The sequence below is a fragment of the Sander lucioperca genome, chromosome 14, assembly GCF_008315115.2.
Source record: "Sander lucioperca isolate FBNREF2018 chromosome 14, SLUC_FBN_1.2, whole genome shotgun sequence".
In the NCBI taxonomy this organism is placed as follows: Eukaryota; Metazoa; Chordata; class Actinopteri; order Perciformes; family Percidae; genus Sander; species Sander lucioperca.
In genome coordinates this window covers 12,987,969-13,013,157 of record NC_050186.1, presented here as the reverse complement: position 1 = coordinate 13,013,157, position 25,189 = coordinate 12,987,969, and the positions used below count along the sequence as shown (strand labels likewise).

Genomic DNA, 25,189 nt, shown 5'->3' with positions numbered 1-25,189 from the left:
ACTGCATATGGACGTATGGCGTAGCTAGGCGGAACGAGGGAGAGAATACCATCGCAGTATTGAATAATTGGAGCTCAGATGCAATTTTGTAATTTTCTAAATTTCTGATCCTCTGAATAAAAACAGAAAATTGGAAAAACAGTTTAAAGATCCAATTTTTTAATTTGTCAAGGCGGGAAAAAAATGAAAAATTGGATATTGGAACCCATTTTTCTGTTTTTCCAAATGTCCGTTTGTGCTTAGACAAACATCCATACACAAAACGATGGATGTTTGGTCAGTGTATGTATGTATGTGTGTGTGTGTATATATATATATATATATATATATATATATATATATATATATATATATATATATATATATATATATATGAATTTAGAGCCTTTACAACCAAGGTGTGAAGTAGCATTCAGGTTTATAAAGAATCCACTCTTATTTTGGAGGCTTTTCTTCTATAATTTGTCAGCAGGATGTAGCCACGTGTCACAATTAACAGTCCTTCGAGGTAGAAGTATACCAAGCTTTATTGAGCATCACACTCATTCATGTACAGGTCATCTTGAAATTTTGTACAACTCTTGTCAGTAGTGCAACCCGTGCAATGATGAAAGGAAAAAAATAAATCCAAGTGTTTTAAACTTCAGTAAAGCAGATCTGCCGTGACGGCATTCAAAAACATGTATATATATGTGTATGTACATGTGTGTGTGTGTGTATATATATATATATATATATATATATATATATATATATATATATATATATATATATATATATATATATATAGTGGACATTCAAGTTGAAACGACTTGCAAATAGAGAGCAGACCTTTTCAGTAAAGTCTCTCCCAGTTCTGTTCATCAGAATTTGTTTGCATCCTTTTACAAAGTGTACAAATGCACATCGGTATGACAGAAAGACTTCCTCCTTCCCATTGCTTTTGTTTCTTAATGCATCAATCAAGAACAGAGGAGCATACACAGTAAATAACATGAACTAATCCACAGGATAAACGATATGCCGGAGCGTACTGTAATAGAAAACATCTTAATCATTATCATCAGATAGGACAGCTCACGTATCCAGACTTTGGTCTGTCCCTTCCAGTGCAGGTTTATTATAATGCAATATAGGACTGAGGAGGTAACAGAAGAGGTACACTATTCAACAGAAGCAATCATCAATTTTAATCACAACTCGGCTCAACACAGAAAAGGACTAAGAGAGATGTGTTTCAAACATGTACTGTGAAGATACGAGCTGGAATTACAGCGAGCCACACAGTAATATTAGCGAGTAGAGGTGTTTAAGGAGTATTTGAGTTATGGTCATGCAGTTCAGATACTGTGTAAAACTCTAGGACTTTTGTTTTTCAGAGGGTCTTTTTATGAGTTTAACCCCTGAGCAGAATTCCTTTTAACAAAAAAAGGCAACAAAATAAAAAACATCCGAGCAACATCTGTTTTTAAAAAATCAAAAAGTGATGGTCTTCGTCAAGGATTTCACATTTCTCACAATTCCTTGGCTGCTTTACTGTATGTGACTGTTGCTGTTAACATGTTTCCTGTCCTTTGAATGAGTTATTCAAGAGTGATTTAGTTTTAACTCCGAGATAAGTCAAGGTAAAGACCAAAGGTGGTTTTAACCTGCAACACAAACTACAAAAAAATATATATAATAGACCGGGGAGAAGGGAGCACAAACTCTTTAATGTGGGAACACTACTGCTCAACAGAAACAGCAGTAATGCCCCATATTTAACATGTTTAAGCAGTATATAAACATTTAATAAATGGTTTGTAACACTAAGGTAGTTGTAAATAGTGTGTATTTATGAGCAACTATAACTCCTGTATGAACACAAGACAAACTGTTGTCATAAAAGAAGTTATATTTGTCAAAATGTCGTTAAATCTGCTTATAACATTATAGTTAGTTATAAACCATTTGAAAACTTTAAATAGGGAGATAGGAGAGACGGATTTCTGTTGATTAACGGTCGCCTGAAAAGAAAGCCTGGTCTCTTGATAACACAAACATTACTCAATTTTGTTTTGCCATTTAAATTTGTATCTTTGGGAAACATTTTCTAATGTCCAAACACTATAAATAGAAATCACCAGACCAGCACACACTAAATCTTTCTGAAGTCAAAATCTGACTTGTCGGTGCTTTGTAAAGGTGCCTGACTGGAGAAGCAGTTTGTGCTGATATAAAGCCACATTTTACAAACTCCTGGCTCTTAAAGGGACACTTCATTACCAAATATAAAATACATATTTTCACTCAGTGCTTTTTTTTTTTTCAATCTGGATAGTATGGGTGTGAGGAGATATCAGCCGTAGAAATGTCTGCCTTCTCTCCAATATAATGTAACTAGTTGGCATTTGGCTCGTGGGGCTCCAAAAAAAATACATTTGTAAAACTCAACAGCAATGTCTCTTACCAGAAATCATGGCCGTTACTCAGGATAATCTGGACCTGGCTGTTAGCAGTTTCATGTAGGAACTATTTTCTTACACCGGCCAACTATATCACGGTGCAGAAGGAAGCGTACTCATGGACGAGAGGCTCGTGCTCCTCGGCTGAGCTGTAACTGATACTGCTAGCTCACCTAAGCGCTAACGCTAAAGCTCAGCCGAGGGCATCTCGCACCATCATGACCACGTGCCTCCAGTCCATCTTCCCTACTGCGCGGCAATACGGTTGGCAGGTGTAGTTCAGCCGATATCTCCAAAACTGAACAACTCAAACCAAAACAATCCAGATTGATAAATAGCACTACAGGCAAGAGGACAAATATGTATTTTTGATTTTGGGGTGAACTGTCCCTTTAAAAGAATAGTTTCACAAGTTTTCTATTCAGTCTTAAACCAATAGTCATGGTTAGGTTTTTATTTTGATTGCCGTCCTTATTCCTAATGTTAAAACTAGCTATTAAAAGATCCCTCACTAGGTTAGATCTCTGGTCAAAATATTGCTGATAGCTAGTTAAAAATAAGCCATCACAAAGAAATGAGGTAAAGCAGATTCCACTATTCAGGAACAATGGATAGAGATAGAGGAAATCTACATAACAGAAAAAACTGACACATTGTTTGAGATTGCAAGAAGCACCGATGGAAGAAAAGTGGGAGGAATGGACCAAAATCAGCTAGGGACTAATTCAGCTACGGACAGCTAAAACTACGGAAAGGTTGATGAAACAGAATGGATAGACTAAAAATGTAACTCCCAAACAAACGTTTTTAAGCATGATTGTATGTTTCTCTTTATAGGTTTATAAATGTTGAAATCACCAATAAAAACCAAAGTGGAAAAAAAGATTCCTTACTAAAGTGCTTTAAATGTAAGTGATGAGGGATAACATCTACATTATACAGAAGTTTATCTAAAGTTAATATGAGGCTTCAGCAGTCTGAGTTAGACAGATCAGGTGGTAAGTACCAAATTCTATTTTTGTTGCTGTCCATCCAGGAAACAGAGGGACTTTTGAATTGCCTCATTAACTTCAGATACACTTTTGAATACATTTTGACACCAAAAAGAGGGATTTTGTTCCTGATCACTTACATCGAAGTACTATGAAAGGATCTCGTAATGTCAAGTATGAACAGGATTAAATATTACAGCATGAAAAAAGCGTTTCAAATTATTATATGTGCACCTGAATATTGTACCAAGACTTGAAAACACTGTGAACCTATCCTTTAATGGTACAATGTAGACAAAGAGGAACAAAATGATGAAACTTGAAATAAAACAAACCAAAAAAAACTGATTAATTTGGAGACGCATGTGCAAACAAACAGGTCTGTAATTAGGATGCAAGTGGATTCTGACAACAAAGACATTGTGTTTCGTTGTCTCATGAGTGAATACAACGGCTACAGAGAATCACAAAATCATCTGCACATATCAGGTTTCCTGTAGTTAACTGGACTGGTGTCCTGCATCACTTTTTCTACTTCAAACAACTAATTCTTTCTCTGTATCAGTGCCGAATCATGTCTGAGGAGTGATAAGCTAACACTTTTCTACATATATTAATATGAGATTGCAGTTTAGCATTAAATGCCCATATTTTGTAATGAATTTGACTTACGAAGACATAGTGGTCTTTGTCTCATCCACCTTTGGTCTGACCCAAGAAAAAGTCTTTGCTTCATACCACGTAGTTCACACTAAACAGCTTAAAGCATGGGTGGGGAGTGGATAACTCAACAGCCACAGGCCGACACGCCCTCTACATTTCAAATCTGCCTCGATCATTACTATTATATTACAATTCTTTTCACTCTGAATGTCAGAGGACAAAACATCACCCATCAAAATCTCTCTAGGTGAAAAAAGTGTCTCTGGAGATTTAAAAAAAGAAAAGAAAAACACCTGAAATCTTTTCTCTGTACAACCACTGCTTTACATCTGAGAGTCACCAAACCTTGGTACGACACCTCAGACAATTTGGGTTTGGGGGGGGGGGGGGGCGCAGAACAACAGACAGCGGTCCTGGAGTATGCAGTGCAGAGATAGAGACTCGTGAGTCAGATCCCTTTAGATTGGGATGTGAGCTTCGAGAAGGGATTTAACATGGTCCACCCCAAACTATGTGTTCGGTGCATGACTGAGACTTTGGGGATGAAGCTGCTGCAGTTTCTGCAGCTCCTGCACAGCGAGCTGCTGGCACTGGTCCGACGTTGAGAGCTTGTTACATAAAGGAGACACGCAGTTTGCTGGAATGATCAGTCCTGTGAAAGAAAAAGGGTTTATATTGAACTATGAGTGTGTACACTGCCTGCGAGACCAATGATGTTGACAGTGAAAGCACAGATAAAAAAGGTCAGAAGGGTTTGACATTTTGGAAAATATGCTTTTTCGCTTTCTTGCGAGAGTTAGATGAGAAGATTGATACCACTCGTGTCTGTACAGTAAATATGAAGCTGGGAACCTCACAATGATGACAGGACGAGCCAAGAAATAGTCCGACACATAATGTCCCACAAAACCGTCATTGTTGTCAACTTGTTTTTGTACAGTTTCGACAAACAAGATATAATGCCTAAAGCTCGTAAATTAACAAGATGTAACATTTTAATTAGTGAGCTTTAGGCAGATTACAGGCTAGCTGTAAGCCTGGCTCTGTCTCCCGTCTTTGTGCTCTTTGACCGACACACATGAGAAATTAAATTATCATGACATTACCCGGAGAAGCTGCATGTGAGAAAGCAAATGTCCGAATCAATGTGGCCTCGTGCCCAAAAGGGAACTTTAACGATTTAGGGGTACGATCAATCTTCTCATCGAACTTTCTACAAGAAAGCAAGCAGTAGCAGGCCTTTGACTTACCAACTATTCTCTGTCCATCTTCTGTTCTGAGGCGGACAATCTGCACCTTCACATTGGTTCCACTGACTGGAGTTAGCACTTCCTCCAGCTCATTCCACACACTGAGCACGGAGCCACACAGAACGTAGTACGACCGACACCGAAGGCCAACTTCACACTGAAGACCCACAGATGCTTTCTTACAGTTACCCCGCCTGTGGGCAGAAACAAACATATTCTATGTTGACTTATCAACGTTATCAGTGAAGCATACATATTAGCATTTGATTTTAAAAAAGGATAAACCTGTCGATATTCTATATTTTTGTAATTATCAACAAATCCCATGAAAAGACCACAACCCACCAAGCCTTTAGTACTTTGAATTTTGTTCCTACTGAAAATGTAAATCTTTTAAACAGGTCACAAACGTGAGGTTTGTGACCACCATAGGAGGAAGGGCTAGGAAGTAACATTCGGTTGGTTGTCATATACAATTTCACCGCTAGATGGGAGAAATTCTTACACAATGTAGTTTCAACAGATATCTAAAAAGTGCACATACCAATATGCATGAGCGCAGATCTTTGCTGACAACTTGTACTGGTCAGTCCAGTGCTGCTTGGCGTCTTCTGACAAAACCTAACAGGGCAAAAATAAAAAAAATTCAAAATCACCACATGAAGCATTGATGGTTTTTCTTTTAGCAATCTTAATATAAAGAATGTGGTGTAACCTTTTTAAACTTCTTCTTGATGTCTGCATAGGTCTCCAGTTTGAGCTGTCTGCCGGTGTTGGGCCTGTGAACCAGGAAGAGCCTCTTCTTGTTGTTCACCTCTTTGACCAGTATGGCTGTTTTCTTGTTGTTCCTCATCTGTAAACGAAACGCATACTTAAAAAAAAAAAAAAAGGAGGCACTCCACTGATTTTACATATGCAGATCTGTTTACTTGTCAGGGGCAGTGCCAGTCAGCCTGTGAAAACAGTAGAGCTGGGCGATATGGAGAAAATCAGGTATCACGGTATTTTTGACCAAATACCTCGGTACCGATACTGTGGCGATATTCTAGGGTTGACAATTGGTGCTTTAACAAAATATTTACACACCTAGATTTTAGATAGATGATCATCAGTAATGTGGACATAATGTCTAAGTGGGGAAAAGGCAAATAATAGAACAGCTAGAACAGTCTGGTAAGTTCAGAAAAGTACATCACTTTACTGTAATACAGCCTTTAAAACCAGGAAAAGACAGCACTTATGTCATATCACGATATTACGATATCCAAAATCTAAGACGATATCTAGTCTCATGTCACGATATCAATATAATATCGATATATCGCCCAGCTCTAGAAAACAGTTGTATGAAGTCTTCTGTGGCTCTGGAGGAACTTTGTCAAGTCTGACTACGCCGCTGCATTCCAAACTGGGGACGTGAAGTTTGAAAAACGTGGGCATATACCAGTCAGAGAGGGTCTAATGAAAGACGCCATTAATTTGGGTTATGGGAAACGTAGGATCAAGTGTTTTTGGTCTCGCACCCATGCTAGGTAATAAAAGTCAGGAAACCTCTGCTACACCTATTCTGACCACTTTTTACAAATGTGTCCAACTTCACAGAAGTGAAATACTTATTTCTCAAGTACCCATTTACAAAAGTTAAGATGCTGTGAAGGCTACCGCTGCACTCAAGTAACATCTCAAGATGTGTGCAAAAAAACACAAGAGAAACGGTTTACTTTCTCCTGAAATAACATTTTTCTGAATCACACATTTGGTTTGTTAATATGGTTCAGCAATATTACAGATAACTGATCATTACCTACTACCATTATTTGCGAAATTATCCAACCACTCAACGCTAGCAGATCAGTTTTTGCTGCTGGACAAAGAGTCCTGTTGAATTTTGGTTTGGCGTACATAGGCTTTTACCCTCGGTAAATGTTTACTGTCTTTCCTTTATGTAGCGGGATGATCTTAATACATTTTTGTACTACCAACACCTTGAAGATGCAAATTGTCCTATATTACATTACATGTCATTTAGCTGACGCTTTTATCCAAAGCGACTTACAATTGCTATATATGTATCAGAGGTCACAATGGAGCAATTAGGGGTTAAGTGTCTTGCTCAGGGACACACTGATGTATCGCAGTGAGATTCGAACCCAGATCTCCCACACCAAAGGCATGGGTCATATCCACTGCGCCATCACCACCCATCAAGGTAGAGATAAAATCGATATAGTCTAAAATTCGTCACAGCCAGAACGTCAATTTAACAAGTCCAAAGGTTGCAGGGCAGATTTCTAAGTGAGAATCGTCTTTAATCTTCTCATACCTGAACATAGAAACCATCATCTGGTCCATTCTGTTCTGCCCAAGCATGTGTGGCTTCCTCCCACGACATCCCCCTCTCCACACTCACCTGTGAAAAGAGATACAAAGTCAGGTCATGTGACTGCGATCTAACCATATCCTTAAGAGGGGCAATGGTATATAAATATTTGTATGAACATACGGTGAAGAGTTCCACATGTCCTGATGTAGTGTAGCCCGGTGTTAGGAATTTCCTGCAGTCTACCTTCTTCACCTTCTCATCACCAGAGCCCAGATCTAACAGAGGACAGGAAGAGAATGATTTTAATACCTTTCAGACCCAATGAGGTGCTGAAATCCAACCTTCAGGGCAGACAGATGGTTATGACTCGACTGATTTTCTCCCAGAGGAAAGCGCTTTGAGGCAGTAGGCATCTTACTTTGTTAAATTATTCAGTTTTGCTTACATATGTTTGTGACAGCTGTTTAATGAGAAAATAAAGGATGATGACCAGCTTACCGAGAATGCCCATGTCATATCTGCCATTCTTCTTGGCTTCCTGAATAACTGCTGCCAACGTGTCAGAAAAGTACTGGAACAAGGCATTTTGCTGCTGGACCTCCATGCCCAAAATACGGTTCAGGAACTTCCCCATGTTGTTGTAATCTGCAGCAGTAACAAACGAATATGAATGACAAAAATGTGGAAATGCCCACAAAACTGTACATGCATCACATAACATATTTAACAGCAAGTATAGTTGCAATGTCATTCATTTTAAGTTTTAAAAATCACCTTTGTCCAGTGACATTGCCCCAGATCTGTCCTCCAAATTTATGAGGCCCACACCTATTAATCCACTTTGAATTTCTACAGAAGGAAAATACTGTTGTTACTCATAGCGACACGAGAAGAACCATCAACTAAAAAATAAAATGAACAGAAATCATTAAGATAATAATAATTATAAAATAATAATTACACAGACATCTAGGGGTAAACCAGTTGTACAACAAACAGAAACAGGTTGGAAATGGACTGAAAGGTAAATACATTCATTACTACATTAGGAATAGGACATAAATCAAAGTACCTTTGAAGAAATCGCCTTTAAAGTTAGAGGGTGGAGACACTAACGGAGAATCAAGCTTAACAATTGACTTCATCACAATTTCCAGAGCGTTTCTGCCGTACTGTAACAAAGATAAACGTGAGTGAGTCACAGGTAAATAAAGACGTCGATAAGAACTCCTGAGACAAATGCTTAATGTTCTTACTTTGTTGTCAAAATTAAACCTGCTGAGATCTCGAGTTTCTGTTGCTCTTCTGTCCCCGTGAGTGAGAGCACCCTGTTACAAAGATTTAAAAAATTAAGTTGATATTTAATATAAATAAATAACTTGCGTTAAGTACCTTTTCACAAATAAAAAAAAAAAAGAAGTTTATTATATCCGTACCAAGCTTTCTAGTCTTTTGGCAACGATGGATGCAAATCTCTGCTCTCCTGCAAGCTCTGATATGAGGAAGACGTATTCTGGGGCTGTGACCTGGTTCGACCTGTGAGTTCTCCCTGTGACCAAACAACAGAGGAGAGTATTAAACCACATTCTTATTCCATTTATGAAAAAAGTACAACTTTCAAGCCCAAAAGGACACTTTGTCAGGTACAAGAGGACCAGTTTTGAATAATTGTCATTAGGTTTGTTTGTGCCTTCATAGTGAAATTAATATCCACTGACCGAACTGCTGTATAGCTCTGTCTGCACTCCACGGTAGCTCTAGTGTCATGTGGACTCTCCGCCGCTGGTTCTTCACTCGACGATCGGCCTGTAGGGATATACCTGAGCTGGCAGCTTCCGAGATGATGGCTATGTTCTGGTTCAAAAAAAGAAAGACAATTTTATTTTTCACATACAAGTGTGGAATTAGCAGCTGATAGGTTTTCATTTATTAAAGGCTGTCAGTCCAGTTAAAAATTTTTAATTAACCACAAGCTAATTAAAGCAGCCATATTATGCTCATTTTCAGGTTCATAATTGTATTTTAAGGTTGTACCAGAATAGGTTTACATGGTTTAATTTTCAAAAAACACCATATTTTTGTTGTACTGCAGTGCTCTCTCTGACTGCTGCAGATCCTCTTTTCACCTGGTCTCTGTTTTAGCTACAGAGTGAGACCTCTTTTCTCCTTCTTCTTCTTCTGTACTATCTTTGATTGCACTGCACATGCCCAGTAGCTCAGATGTAGATCATGTCAGCTAGCTAGCTCCATAGACAGTAAAAGAAAGGCTGTTTCTCCAACTTCAGTCAGTTACAAGGCAGGATTAGCTGGGAGACTTCTAAATGAGGGCGCACATGGAAGTAGTTCTTTTGTAGATTATGGTGAACTTGTGTGTGTTGTAGCAGTGCTTTGCTATTGAGAACGAGGTAGCATGCTAGCGTTAGCATTAGCGTTAGCATGCTAACGCTACGAGCTAATGGTTGCGGTTAGCCTGCTCCGAAACGGCTTGTGATGTCACAAGCCGTGCCGATTTTGAACAGCTCACCCAGAGACTGAAGGCAGGACACATTCAGAAACCGTATCTCACTCTAAACAGCATGGGTGGATTTTTTTCAAAGTTTGTATGTGTGTGGAAGCACCAGAGACACAACATAACACCCCAAATAACAGAAAAAGTGATTTTTTCACAATATGGGCACTTTAAAATACTCGATTGGCTGGCCCAAATAAGTAAATACTGTGCAGTATAACACTCGTGGAGCAAAGGAAACTCGTTTGTCTCAGCTAAAGGTGCTTTCACACGGAACCAATTTTGTGCAGTTTAAACAAACTCTGATGTGTCAAGTTTGGCTTCATTTGGGCTGGTGTGAAAACTGTCAACCAAACTCTGCGGTGGACTAAAGCCTTGTGGCGTTTTTTGCTCAACGAGATGTTGCTGTATTCTCCAAAACGCCAGGGGGTGTATAAACTACTGTCTGGGGAGGGAGACTCCACCTCCGCTGGAACGCAGGTCGAAGGTGGCAGCGAAGCCAGGTCTGAGTCACCCGCAGTGGGCTGCGCTGCTGCCTGATATAGTGGCATCAGTATTAAAGCGAGACCGTTTCATAACTGGTTCAAGAGTAGTGTAATTTCTGACACTGCAACATGTATTTCTATCTATTCCAGCCCGTTTTTATTTTCTCTCTCTTTTTAAAGTGCTCTTGTTTTATGTAAAGCATATTGAATTGCCTTGTTGCTGAAATGTGCTGTAGCAAAAAGTTGCCTTGCCATACAACCTCAGTCAGTGACCAGGGCACAGTCACCAGGGCACAGTCACCAGGGCACAGTGACCACTGCTGTGCCCGTCTGTCTGAGGAAGTGTCACTGCACTGTGACCTTTTAACCGTGGGGGTTAAAACCCATTTTTCTGCAAAACAACTGCTAAAGTTTGAAGCTGGTTGGCATACCAACTCAACATTTATTTAGTTGTTACTTGTTAATAGTGTAACTGTTATTTGTTAAATGATTGTAGTTATGTATTAGGTATTGTAATTTCCCCTTGCGGGATTAATAAAGTATAAATAATAATAATAATAATAATAATAATAATAATAAATAATTAGGTGACTTAGGTTTACTTATTATATATATTTAAGTACTTTAAAACGTTGATATATTGTTAAATTTAAATAATTTTCAATTTTAAAAAAACTCTATAAAAGAGCCTTTTTTTATGTAATTTTTCAGTTTTTCAAGAATCAGTTTAGGAATCGGAATCGTTTTACAAGTACCGGTTTGGCGTCGGAATCGTAAAAATCCAAACGGTACCCAACCCTAGCAGCGAACGCCGTCTACGTGGAGTTTTAAAAAGTGTAACTACACTCGCAGCCGCTTCAGTGTCATTGCAGTGACTCACTGACTTAAACTGCTGAGGCGGCATAGTTTCACTCCGTCTGCACCACAGCTCTGCGTGTGTGTCGGAGCTCCACTCTCTGTCAACATGCAGAGAGGACAGATAAGCATAAGAAATATTAGATAAGAAATTTGGCACCGTTTGATTTAATGTGAATCGGTCCTCGGTAGTACTGACGTAATTCGGTCGGTACCCAAAACAGTTGGTTTGAACGCACCTCAAGTCCTGAGTGAGTTATTAAAGCAGCAAACCTCTAACTAGTTTTTGGGTTACATGTTTGTTACATCTTCCCCCATTTTTAAAATAACTTTGCCTTTACCTTCTCTCCATCCATGAACCTTTGCTTCTCTGTGAGATTGAGGATTTCTACCGGGACATCCAGCTCAGAGCGAGATTCATACGTGATGGTGCCATCGTCATTGCTGACCACACGACCTTTGCGTCCAGTCATCTGAAACACAGTTGAAGAAAAAGTGATACAAATCAAATGGTGATCCAGATTTAAAAGAAACACAAACAACAAAAAAGAAACAAAAAAAGACACCGCCCACAAATGTTTATACCTCAGCTACGTTCTCGGGTCCTCCCAGTTCATCTATTAGCTCGTCCAGAGTGTTGGGAGGTAGATCCTCAGCTAGTTCCTCAAGTTTTTCCAGCAGCTCTCTCTTCATTTTCTGGGCATGTTCCACTGCATCCTGACTTGTTAGACAGCTATCCTGACTCTCTGCCTTGACTTATGAACAAGTAAAAACAAGGCATTCATTAATCCTCAGAAGGCTGAATCGGTGTAATCCTGCTGTGCCATGTGGTAACGGACTTACCTATGGCCGGTGTGCTGACGGGAATAACGGGGGCAGTGAAAGCCGGCCTGGTGGAGCCCAGCCCAGAGGCTAACAAGGCACTTTGAATGGAGTCTGGATCAATACTCTTCTTTCTCTTTTTCTTTTTCTTCTCTTTCCCTTTCTTTGGTTCCTTTCTGATGAGCCATGGATCTAAAACAAAGGTAGACATAACAGTTTCCTGTAAACACTGAATTGGATATAAAAAGGTCTTAATTCCAGGTCCAGAGCTCAGAGTCCCAGTAAGAGTCTGAGTTCTGGTCCACAGCTCAAACCGGATTTGTTGATGTTTCATTATTAGCGAACTACAATAGAAGAAGCAACTGCTTAAATCAAAGTTAAATATAAATGAACTTTGTGCTTTTTTATCATCGATTTCAGAAAATATTTATTCTGGTTCATTATAAAAATATTTCCTTCCTGGCTGGTTTTATTTTTTGTTTCCTCTTAAAGAACTGATTGATAACACTGATTAGCTCCAGATGGTAAAAGGAAACCAGTTTTACCACCAAGCTTCTGTTTGTCTCGTTCTTTTCGATACGGTTTTGTTTTGTTATTCATTATTTCGCTTGTTTTTGCTCATTAATATTTGACCTTCAGTGTTTTAAGAAGGAAACTGAGCACTGAATTGAATAAAAAAAAAAGTTTTAATTCATCTTCCACAGCCCCGCTCAGAAGTCTCACCATCTTCCTCATCGCCATCGGACTCGTCTCTGAATGGGTTGAAATCGTCGTCTTCGTCCCCTGAGCTGACAGATTTGAAGCTGTCGTCGCTGTCTTTACCAGACTCTCTGTCCGACTCGTCCGACTGGCTCTCCTCCGAGCTGGTACCCGACAAACCACCGTGCTTGCGAGGCTTCTTTTTCTGCTGCTTTTTTATCTCAGAACCTGGTGAGATGATCAGATTATAATGGGGAGAAAAAAATTATAAACATCAAACGGTGATTGAACTGCACATAGCTCTGTTCACGAGAATCAACACAATGCATTTTTTTTTAAGACAAGCCAGCGGTTATTTCATGGATTTTCTGAGAAGGCCACTTCAGTTTTAATCAGTATTGCTTTAAAATAATAATTACCTTTTCTTTTCTTGCCCTTCGGTTCTGGTTGTGCTGCAGTGTCACTGGGAGCGGGCGTCTTCTTAGTTGGGAGGTCGATACCTAGAAGGCTGTAAAGCTTCTGTCTGTCAGGAGCTGGAAAGTGCTTCTCAACCAGGGACTGCAGCACACCTCTACAACGACAAAAAATGTCAGTACAGTGACATACATACATTATTCTGTTTCAAATAGTGTGGGAAAAAAAATCATCTTTAGTCGGTCCGTACTTTGCAGTTGACACAAAGTCGTTGAGCTCCCCTCCTCCTTCCTCCAAGGCCTCAAGTGTTCTTGCTTCTCCAGTGGACTGAAGACCGATCACCACACACTGCAGGAAAAATGTGAATAACGTTAAGAGGAGGCAGCACAACATTAACCATTTCAGGAATTCATCAAGTAGCTTTTGTCTGGCAAAGTATTAATCTCTTGTTTTGCAGTGTTGACCAGAGTGTCTTTGGCTAAATTAGATCCTAAGTCATACAGTAGCCTCTGTAATCTTTTTTTTTTAAAGGTTTCCTCTATGGAGTGGTCGGGTACCAGGGGTTTTCTGATTTCAGGTGGTTGTACAAATTTGAGATCATGAAATTGAGATCGTAATCTAAATTTAAGTCATCGTACAGCCCGAAGTTTTTACTTTATTAGTCTCACCTTTCCATTTTGGACCTCCTCTCGGGCCAGCTGAACCACTCTGCGGACTTTGGAGGCAATGCACAGGTATTTGAAGAACCTCTGGTGAGCAGACCAGAATTGGCCCCACATGGACTTTTTCATGCGTTGCTCTGCATCCATCAGGTTCGCTGCCTGCTGGAACCTTTCACGTGCTGTCACCCACTGGGAGAAGCAGGAGAGCATAATGAAGTCTAGTTATAAACCGCAAAAACAAAGCATTGCAACAACGTATTTAAAAACGCATTTCTATACACTTATACCCCTTTCACACATGAATGGCTCAATCAGGGTTATACCCTGGTCGACTGTGTGTATGAATGGGGTAACCCTCCTCGATCTACTCGGCGTCGTGACCCAGGTAGCGAGGTGGTTTTGATCAGGGTAGACTAGGGCCGATTTCAATATGAATTGTGCACGACCTGGGTCGCTACCAGCCGGGGCGGGACAAATCATGTGATTGGTTGGAAATGACAGCAGGGCAGTCGTCACAGGTCGCCAGCTATGTTCGCCGAACACTTTGTTAAAACAACAACAACCATTTTGTCTCACTGTGATTTATGCAGAGTTTTCACCATACACTGTATATAACTAGGATTTTCACAGGCAGCTTAGTTCTGCTGGTATACAGATGGATTCGAGTATGTGATGTTAGCCGTTCACTGAATATGACGTGAAAGCCCCTCCCATTTCTAGCACTTAAGGTAACTGTTATGCATTGCTCCCGGGTTGACCCAGGTGAGCTCTGAATTGTCATGACCAGGGATATACCCATGTAGACTGGTTTGGTTTGAATTTCCAAAAGGAGGGTTGAACCCTGATCAGACAACCCTAGCAGGTAGCATGAAAGGGGTATTATTCTTGTACTTACCAGCCTCACAGATTTGTTGTACATGTTGATGTATTTCTGAGTCAGGGGAACCTCCTCGATCTTAAAAGTCACACCTGTAAAACTCAACTGCCTTGCAATGTACATGCCCCTCAGTTTCATGTCCATAGCTACTATCTCCATGGCGCCAACACCTCTGAAATTGAGGGGGGAAAAAAACATGTTGAATGTTTAGACATGTCCAGACCGCTCTAACGTCCATTTGCTTTTCTTTTGTTGTCACCTGCAAAAACAGAAACTTACCTTCGTTCAACAGCTTGGATAAAGTTGCCAAATTCTCTGAAGGGTGTTTTATGCCCCCAGATGCCCAGACGATTCATATAGGCCATATTTCGCGGTTCAGAGGCACCTAAATTCAAACAGTAAATGTTTTGAACTGCACAAATTCCAACACCTCCACCAAGTTTACACTGCAAATTCATCCAAAAAAGATCATTTCAATTGATTGTGTCCACTAACCTGTAGCACTTGCATACACAACCCGAGCCTTGGGAAGTTTGTTCTGCAGTTCCAACACTGCAAGCCCAGTTTTTGTTGGTTTGGATGATCCAATTGGACATACATTTTTGGCTTTGTGACACTCGTCATAAACAATCTAAAGACATTTGGTTAAGGAAAGTCATTACAAAGCCATTCTAAAAAAGAAGATTGTCTAAGGGCCCTGACACACCAACCAGACGGGCCGACCGTCGGCAGTAAAGCCAGTCGGACTGATCAGTCGGGTCCCCGAGGTCCAAAAAATGCCTCAGAACACACTGAGGCGACGCCGACTTGAGCGTACGCTCTGCGCATGCGCAAAACGTAATACGTCTCCATAGCAGCAGGCAGCGCTGCTCTGTATTGTTTCCATTAACAGTCTGATTATTTACCAGAAAATGAAGACAGGCAGCTGATTGGACGAACGCGTCACGTGGTTCTTTTTTCTCCGGAAATTCACAGACAGACTGACATGGCGGCTTGTTCAGAATACGATCTCATATTGTACTAAAATAGTTCACCGAAACGAGTTTCTGAAAACATTTTAAGAGAGAAATAGGCCGTGCAGTTGCTGAATCTGTCTTCATTTCAGATTGACAACGGTCAGTTTAAAAAAGATTTTCGTCAGATTTTGAGAGACTCATCCGCTCCCCATTTCCGGGTGAGTCCCGACTGCCCTGTCCCCGACTGAACATGTAGGGTCGGCCCAAATGAAGGCTGACGGCTCCTCGGACGGCCGACGGCACGGGACACACTGAACAGACTCGAGTCACCGACCTCGCCAGACGGCCCGATTATGGGGCTGGCGTTTCTTCTCTCTTAAAAGGATTGTTTAAGTCACTTTTATGGAGTGTGGACCACAAAGTTACTTCAGTTTTGTACACACAAAAAAAGACATAGTAACATTTATTCTACCAACTGATGGTCACTTGAAAAAGGATACAACTCCATCGAAGTCCTCCCCACACCAGTGGAGAAGCTGTTGAAATCTGGTCTTGTACTTCCCTCCTGATTGGCTCTCTCCTATCAAGGAAGAGTAGGTGGCGAATATCACACCTTTCTTCACACTCCCATTGTGTTTTGAGGAGATTTTGCCATATTTGAACTGAAAACATAAACATGTAATGGAGTCACACTTTGGTACCATTCAGACCTGTTTTTAAAATGTGTCCCAATCACAGGTGGACAGCTTTAAGTGCAGGTGTGAATGAACTCAGGACGCATTGAGGACGCTTTGAGATCTGATCACTCAGACCAGATACCACAGACAGCAGTAACCGGGGTATGGTCTTACCCCGGTTAAGTGAATAACCGGGTTATGCCAGTTCTCTCTGTATACATGAGCGGGGAAGAATGGGAAAAATGACAGATTAACTCTACCGCCGGTACAGTAGGTAGAGTTCCGCTCTTCCAACACACAACTGGCTTTTTCTTCCGGTTGACTTATGTCAAAATTGCTTAATGAAAATTAAGTTAATGTTTCATTCACACAATTGTCACAGCGTAGGAAAGCACAGTGCTCTCGCCAGACGACTGACAACTTGTTCGGCTCATTATATTAGCCCAGTGTTGGATGGAATTAGCAAGCTAACTTTGTTAGCTAACGTTAGCCAGCGGCCGAAGGGGGGGCTGCTCAGTCCCTCAACTTTTTTTGTAGAGACCCAGCATCGACAGCCCCAGAGATGGACAATCTGTTTAGCCATCTCCCGGTGTCTGCTGTTGCCTCGGCCGGGAGTAACGTAAAACAGATAGACCGCAGGATCTTTGCTGCCGATGGCCCGCTGATTCGTGCATCACTGTTTCGTTGTATGGTATTATAGCAACGACTACGACTCACAGCTCTGACGGATTATTTCCGGTTAAAAAAACAACACCGCAGCGGAGTGAGAAGGGGCAGTTTACGCATGCGCAGAAGCTCAACCCGATCATACCCCGGTTAAGGTGTGTACATGAAGGAATACCTCGGTTACTGAAGGAGTTCTCTACCTCTGTTAACCGGGTTATGAGAACTCCGATTTCAACCGGGGTAAGGTGTATACATGGCGTTTGAGAAATCGGGGTAATGCCTTAACCCGAAAAAAAATTGTTCTTTTAAACTGCATGTAATGTGTGAATCTTGTGTTTTGAATGTTATCATCATACCCGGGGGCTGCCGGTATGTGTTCTTGAATTCACAAATATGTGGCTATTACTATAGACATTCCTATTCTTACGTCACAGTGCCTGTTGTTGCTATTTAGAAGCCTGCCAGCCTGAGTGAGTGGTCAAAGGAGCGGCTGTTAAACCGTGGATAACACGTTTCATTTCCTTCAAATCACACAATAAAAGCCCCCAATTATTTTGTTATGAAGCCGCAAAATCAGGAAATGTTGGGTCTACTTTAGCAGTAACTTAACACAACATGAAACTGTAAAATAAAGCATATATCTGAAAGTACAAACAGGGACGCAGGGGCGAAACTAAACTTCAAAACAATGAAGATAGTTAGAAGCTACAAAGTACCGAGCTGAACACATAGTTTTAAAAAAATGACTCTTGCACAGGAAAATCCAAACTTATTACACACACATCCCACCCGCAGAGAAAAGTTACGTCCTTCGGCACAAAGACGGACTGTAGGCAGCGCTTCTACATCAGTCGTCGCAAATTCTGTAATCATTTTTGATTTATGGTAAAGTAACAGCTGAAATGTACACATCAATAACAGAAGCATATAGAGTGGGGAAGTGAGATGCGATCACAAGTGGTCACTCAAAGACATATAGAGACATATTCTACTGCCAGGTGTGAACACACGTACTTAAAGCTGTCCACTTAATGAACCTCTTAGACATTATGAAACCAGGAACCACTTGTCACTAGTTTCATCTACACATCATAAAACGTATCTTACCTTGTTCAGTGAGTGAACCTGGATGTTTTTGGCTCCTATGTCCTTTAAATCCCTTTCAGCATCATACTTCAAGTCGTTTGAGACACTAAACCTGAACAAAAGAGGAGGATATATAAGAATAGGTCTGTTAGCATAACACTTATTTAAAAAGTAATACTTTATAATTCCCTGTGTTAAATATGATGTAAAGGATTTGGGGTATTTACCAAAGTGATCTTTTCCTGCCTAAAAGGTAATTCTCATAGATGATCCCTGCAATGGTGCGGCCTTTGCCAACACCAGCTCCATCTCCAATCAAATAGGCAGCTCGATCCCCGCTGGGGAGGAATGTCTCGTGTTGCTGTGGTACACAGAAGAAAAATGCACAATTAAAACAAGTTAAGTCTCAGAGTTTAAAAAAGAGACGCATTTGAAAATGTATTTTAGTCATTTGACTATGGTTAGTTTCAGTCTGGTTTAAGTTAGAGATGGCCCGATACCATTTCTTCCTTCCCGATTCTGATACCTGAACTTGCGTATCGGCAGATACCGAGTACCGATCCGATACCAGTGTGTCATATATTTTATTATGTTTTAACAGCTGTATACTACTATCCCTGTATGGATGTGATATTATTTCTATCTTTGTTGTCGGTCTGGCTAAGGTTAAACTCTTTGTGAAACCTGAACAAACACAAACAATGATTACACAGAACTTTCTTTTATTCTCCAGTTTGACAGTAAGTTATAACGGAAAAAGAACATAAACTACTTTAACGTAGATTTTCTTTAGGGCTTTATTACGTGGTATCGGATCGGTGCATAAACTCCAGTACTTCCTGATACCGATACCAGCGTTTTAGGCAGTATCGGAGCCGATAACGATACTGGTATCGGTACATCTCTAGTTTAAGTCAACAAAAAAGGTAGGACACTTTATAACAGATTTTTAATAAAACTCTTTCAAGATACAGATATAAAGGTAACAATACAAGTGCATAGTAGTGCAAGACTTATGGTGAAATATTATAGGCAGTTTTAAAAATATGTATTTTAAAATAGTTTTTTTTTTCCATTAATCTGTTAGTCACACAATCATTTACTTTTTATTTATTGACAACAAAAACAAAAAACGTTTTCATGTTATTTTATTCTTGTTTTTGTTTGTTTCTCGTGAAAAAAAGATGTCAACGAATATCTTTCGTCATAATTTTAAGTTTTCACAATGCTTACCTGAGCAGCATATGTTATTGCCTCCAGCTGCAGAGCAGACAGGGAGCCACGATCAATGACTTCTTCTGGGATGGACAGTCTGTACCACACCTCTGGAGGGTTCACACTGGACAGGGAACTGGTCTCCACCACAGGATCAGGATGCCGCAGGCCAATCTTTACTACATTGACAAACTTACTGGTCAGTGGATCGTATCAGAGTTTCCCAGACATAGGTTACACTTGGGCCCAGGTAGATAAAATCAGAACATTATTTTTCCAAATTATTATAACGATGGAATTTTATAGCAAACAAACCAGTTGCCTCCAGCCCCTTCCCCTTGTGGACTTGCCCGCCGCGTGCACGTCACAGCGACAACAACGATTCACTTCATGCAACGCTCAGAGTCTGGTTTACGTTAGTAGTAGCAAAGATTCTTTAAAGTAGCACGCTGCTTGTGATGTCGTTTCTTTCTGTGGGCTTAACTGTACTGATAAACTGTAAAAAAAAAAATAAATAAAAAAAAAAAAAACGCTGCAGCAACACCACTGTGAAAGCTCCCCGAACATCATTTAACGTTACAGTCTGGTTGTTCACCCTCTTCACCCCTTAATTTATACACAAAAAAAAGGAACCAAAAAAGCGAGGCAAGCTCTCACCTTTGACATTTCTTTTGAGACAATTATGTAGTTGAGATGCGAGTACCATTAACTGTAACGTTATTTATGCACTTGAGCCCGTGCAACATTTTATTAAGTGTGCTGTAAACGTTTTTAACTACAATCCAGAGTTGTTTGAATGACAGAAATCTGTTCAGATGAGATCTTAATGAATGCAACACAGACATGTATAGTCCAAAACAGCATTTAACGTTATTAGGATCCCCAAAACACGGATTAAAACTATTTAAAAAACCAGAAACCAAACAAGAATTGACTTTGGATAGCCTTAGTGTAAAATATGATTTAACAGGAGTTAGGAGGTGCACACAGGGTTGAGATTATAATAACATTTTCTTTCTGTATGGATCATAGTATGGGTTTAAGGTTAAGTTCTTCAGCTCTGGGTAACAATCAAGTATTTTGTCTTCTGAACCATACATTTTATTTGACAAACCAACTAGATTGAGTTTACAAAGTGCAGCTATACTTCATCTTTATCATCTTCTAGACTGGTTTGTTAAATATGTAAACAGTTATTTCTTTCTAAATTATCTTGTTATGTAGTCTGCTATCCGATGGCATGATGCCGCGCAGTCACATCCTGCACCACGAACCCCCCACAAGTTAATTCTCCACCTGTGGGAAACACTGTTGTATTTTCTATGATTTGACTGAGTGCCACCGATGAAGGGCGATACAGTGCACTGCTGTTATCATTTACTCTTGTCCAATTTTTTAGGCCTGAGGGTAGCAAAGCTCATCACTTGTTTTCAGAGTTGCTGGGTCAATGCAGTATTCATCGAATTAATCGAATTTTGATAGTGATTAAAAAAACAATGTAATGGAGTAAACAATTGTTTGCACATTATGCTTTGCAAGTAAACTTTTATTTTGTCTTGGTGATCTGAATGGGGAAAAAAAGTTCTAACGGGAAAAGTATTAAAGGGAAATTTCACAGTTCAAAGTGTTTTCACTGTTGATTTGTTTAACTGTTTAACTTGGTTGACGCTTCTTTTGCTGAAATGTGCTTACATTTCTAAAGTTTTACGGACACGCTAAACTCTCAGTTGCTGCGTTCAAAAGGATGCTAAAGAGTCCGAAACTTGACTTCCTATTAAAGAAATATTTTGGAAATATTGTTGGATGAGAAGACTGATTCCACGTACGGTGAATGTGAAGCTATAGCCAGAAGACCCAACACAGCAGTCATACTTACATTTCATTGGCATGTACTCTGCATAAGTCTCTGCATGACCCAACTCGTCTTCCTCTTCCTCCTCAGGCTCATCCTCCTCCTTCATCCCTGGGATTTTCTGTCAACAGAGATTTTCATAACCATAAATACTGACTTGCCAATATTGCCTTTAACATAGCAGCAACTTTGCCAACATTCAACAGCTTTGTAAAATTAATATTATGATACTTACCAGAGAATGTGAGAAAGTTTGCATTTTAATGTCATCATTGTTCCAGATCCTGGGAGCATCTTTACCCAATACTTCCTTCTTGATCCCATTGTTCATTTCACCTGAAACACCAACAGACACCACAGTTGTTACCGCACGAGTTTCTCAAATACTGACTGAAGAGTTCATTTCAAAGTATTAAAATTTGGATCAACAGAAAATAATTAGCGGTGGATATTATTATTATTATTATAGCAAAGATATCAAACAACTTGTTCAAGCTTCTTAATTGTGAGAATTTTATGCTTTTTTTGTCTAATGTAAATCTCAATTTGTTTTTTTCCCCCACTACTTTCAGACATTTTTAGGACTAAATGATCAATGGATATTAAAATGGTCTTTAATGAAAATAATAGTTTGTTGCAGCCCTGATGCATTTATTATTAAAAAAAACAAACATTCAAAATGCCATGAATGTTTTGTGAAATGTGAATGGGAGAGGGCCTACAGGGTTCACAGGGCCATTCCTACACTGTCCTGTCAAATAAAAGATGAAAATGCCAAAATATATCTTAAAATAAATAAACAATATGAGTTTTCACACAGACACAGGTGAATAGGTATTCTTATTTTACACACAGACTAATTTTCACTTTTTTGTACTTAGTTAAGTTTTTTCCTCTTAGGGGTAAACAGAGAAACTGTTTTGCTCTAACTTTACACAGATGGCAAGTCTCTGCTATGATTTGAACCTGCAATACAAACTCTATACCATCAGGAATTAACACCAAAACTCTACAGCTTTTTGCTCATTATTTTGGTTCTCAGGAGCTTACATGTAAAAGATGCTGCTCAGCCCTTATCGGTGAAAAAAAAAAAAAAACACACCAATCTAATGCACATTAAACATAGGTGTGATTGGCAAAGGACAAAAAAGCAGGAAAATATACGGCGCACCCATGATGCTGCGACAGCCCCCCCCCCTCATTTAAAAAAAAAAATAAACCATTAAATGGCACTTTCTGGAGAGTTTTGTGCAAAGAAATGGAGAAATTGAGTCTTACATGATATGTAGGTATTAGGGCATTTAGCATTTACATTACTGTTAATCAGTCATCACTTGATCACACATTGCATTACCTTGTTATAATATAAATAATAGTGCCACATGAAGAGACAGTGCAGCATATGACAGTAGCAACAGCTGAGAAGATTTGGGTCTGTGGTGACCAGGTCCACCTCACACAAACTTCCTTCTCCTATTCTCTCTCCTTACTACCACACCCACACCCACCCACACCCACACCCACACCCACTCCAGCCCACATTACTACGCCCATGCAGCCCCACCCACGGACATTTACGGATTTTTAAACATTTAATGTAACTGGCAAACAATGCTTTCTACTTTTTAAAGAGCACACGTTTATAACAAATTTTTATTTATGCCGTTTGTATGCTGTTAGTCATTCTCTACAGCATGTAGGTATGTAGTATGTATGTTGTCACTGTCTGTTCAATTGTCCGTGTTTCTCTCTGACACTGTACATATTAAGTTATAACTCTAACTCTGCAATTGAAATGTTTTTTATGGCTGTCTGTGATTATACTTCAGGGTTTTTCCTTGCTCAGAATTTGTCTTTGCGGGGGGGGGGGGGGGCTGGGTGTCCTCCCCCAGGAAATTCTGAGGGTAAAAGACTACAATTCCTGCATTCTGATACATTTTTAGGCACCAATTTATGGTAAAAATGTCAATATTTATTGCAAGGAAATCACAAAATTCTGGTGGCAGGTAACAATTCAAAATATAATGGAATATTATTATATTCAGTAGTCCAGTAAGGGGGCTTTCACATCCGGGACATGGGCCGGATACAACAACACTTGACCCTAAAGTCCAGTTGTTTGTAGGATTGACTTAGGCTACTTAATCAGTGATGTTGAATATAATATACCTACAGTGTAACGGACCACCACAGTTCATACATACATACATGTGAACCGCGGATTAATTGCAGAGTTTAATCTACATAGTGTAAAACTACTACGTGAATGGGGCACAGCAGAAAGACAGAGCAGAGCAACGCTGCTTGTTCAGAGTTTTCATGTGTACTCCTATAGGCCTACCCTTCGCATCAGGCGTTATGGAGTGATATGAAGACATGAGTCAGAGGAACAAAAAACGTTGACAGCAGTGACCGGTCATTATGTTTACCAATACCCCCGACCCGTGCCTTGCGACAATCACACCCCTGATTAAATTAACATTAAATGACCTGTGGCTGTTGCCGTTGCTACTGGTGGAGCAATGTTAGGTGGAGGCTTTAGCTTCATGAGCTCCATCAGACTGTTGCCCTTTAGACCAGTGGTCTTCACATTGCCGGTCCTAAGGAGGTCTCTCAACTGAATCTGCTGAAAGAGAAAAATATATAATCAGCATAACCAAAAGAAAAATGCTTTTCTCTGTGTGGTTTTGTCCTTTAAGAATTTTTTTGAAAATTGATACCTGATCTCTGTTGGAAGGCACTACTGTGGATGCTGAAGGGGGAATACTCGAGGAGGGGTTCGAAGAACCTCGCAGGGCTGAATTAGCAACATGGACCACTTTGGTGACAGTAATGGTATGTTTGATAGGGTTTGTAACTGATTGTTTGGTCACAGCAGCTCCTAGTGACGGCAACTGATTCAGCTGATTTAAGACAAACGTGGTGGTTGATGGCTGAGGTTTGTGCTGTTGGAGACATTGAGCAGAAAGAAAATTTGATTTTAATACATACCACAAAACATCAGCTGTAACTTTACTATGTCTTCTAATTAGGGCTGTCAAAATAAACGCGAAAACTTAAATTCCCTTTAACGCCACAAAAAATGTTGATGCGGGATTAATGCACACACGTTCTGTGATATTGGCCTTGGGCGGCTCTGTAGTTTGGTAAATCATGAAGTGATTTGGCAGTAACGTTGTGCATGGATAGCAGAAACCGTAATTTGCTCCGTGATAACATCTGGCTTGCCAGACGGCAAATAGCTGGAGTGTACGGAGGTCACTGCCGTATGAGCATGGTGAGGTTAGTCTCTGAACTGGCGGACACGTTCATTTATTTTTTTGTCCTTGAAAACGGGAGAGTCTATTGACAAGAGTAAAGTTATTTGCATACCGTCTATGCAAATTGAGTTACCACTGGAGTACTTCAAGTCTCAAATACCACTTGATCATTAAAATCTGGAAAAATATCCCTTTTAAAGTACATTTATAACAGATAAAAATGGGTGAATAATGGCGAGTTAACTATGGAAATCATGCGATTTAACATTTTAATCGATCGACAGCCCTACTTGTAATTAATTAAGGGGACTTTAGGGAACTCTTTCTCTATAATCTTACCCTGATAGTAACTATAGGGACTGGAGCTGGAAGCTCAGTTCGAACACCTTCCACTGACTCTGTCCCCACACCAACATCCAGGGCACTGATGGAGATAGACTGCAAGAGGACCAGAAATCAGAACATTAACATTTAGCTATGAA

The 25,189-nt window shown here is 40.0% G+C and overlaps 2 protein-coding genes across 7 annotated transcripts in view; one reads left to right on the top strand and one right to left on the bottom strand.

The window, feature by feature from the left end:
• Positions 1-1,170: 1,170 nt before the first annotated feature.
• sbno1 (strawberry notch homolog 1 (Drosophila)) overlaps positions 1,171-25,189 on the bottom strand; it is a 27,033-nt gene continuing 3,014 nt past the window's right edge. For 3 of the 5 annotated variants that reach the window (XM_031301274.2, XM_031301276.2, XM_031301275.2), the window contains exons 3-33: positions 25,047-25,145; positions 24,168-24,392; positions 23,938-24,073; positions 21,683-21,783; positions 21,472-21,568; positions 19,614-19,774; positions 18,608-18,741; positions 18,402-18,492; positions 16,452-16,613; positions 15,491-15,626; positions 15,275-15,380; positions 15,014-15,167; positions 14,125-14,307; positions 13,707-13,804; positions 13,462-13,613; positions 13,067-13,270; positions 12,365-12,535; positions 12,107-12,276; positions 11,863-11,994; positions 9,391-9,526; positions 9,109-9,221; positions 8,929-9,000; positions 8,745-8,844; positions 8,447-8,521; positions 8,171-8,317; positions 7,853-7,947; positions 7,673-7,759; positions 6,065-6,202; positions 5,894-5,970; positions 5,350-5,543; positions 1,171-4,751 (exon numbers count right to left, since the gene is read on the bottom strand). In XM_031301274.2, the coding sequence (XP_031157134.1) occupies positions 4,609-4,751; positions 5,350-5,543; positions 5,894-5,970; positions 6,065-6,202; positions 7,673-7,759; positions 7,853-7,947; positions 8,171-8,317; positions 8,447-8,521; positions 8,745-8,844; positions 8,929-9,000; positions 9,109-9,221; positions 9,391-9,526; positions 11,863-11,994; positions 12,107-12,276; positions 12,365-12,535; positions 13,067-13,270; positions 13,462-13,613; positions 13,707-13,804; positions 14,125-14,307; positions 15,014-15,167; positions 15,275-15,380; positions 15,491-15,626; positions 16,452-16,613; positions 18,402-18,492; positions 18,608-18,741; positions 19,614-19,774; positions 21,472-21,568; positions 21,683-21,783; positions 23,938-24,073; positions 24,168-24,392; positions 25,047-25,145 (4,089 nt within the window). In that variant the 3' untranslated portion in view covers positions 1,171-4,608. The remainder of the gene's footprint in view (positions 4,752-5,349; positions 5,544-5,893; positions 5,971-6,064; positions 6,203-7,672; positions 7,760-7,852; positions 7,948-8,170; positions 8,318-8,446; positions 8,522-8,744; positions 8,845-8,928; positions 9,001-9,108; positions 9,222-9,390; positions 9,527-11,862; positions 11,995-12,106; positions 12,277-12,364; positions 12,536-13,066; positions 13,271-13,461; positions 13,614-13,706; positions 13,805-14,124; positions 14,308-15,013; positions 15,168-15,274; positions 15,381-15,490; positions 15,627-16,451; positions 16,614-18,401; positions 18,493-18,607; positions 18,742-19,613; positions 19,775-21,471; positions 21,569-21,682; positions 21,784-23,937; positions 24,074-24,167; positions 24,393-25,046; positions 25,146-25,189) is intronic. The other 2 variants (XM_035991851.1, XM_035991850.1) reach the window with 2 other exon arrangements.
• Positions 24,697-25,189, top strand: part of kmt5aa (lysine methyltransferase 5Aa) — a 13,712-nt gene continuing 13,219 nt past the window's right edge. The window contains exon 1 of one of the 2 annotated variants that reach the window (XM_031301279.2): positions 24,697-24,787. In XM_031301279.2, the coding sequence (XP_031157139.1) occupies positions 24,716-24,787 (72 nt within the window). In that variant the 5' untranslated portion in view covers positions 24,697-24,715. The remainder of the gene's footprint in view (positions 24,788-25,189) is intronic. The other variant, XM_031301280.2, reaches the window with a different exon arrangement.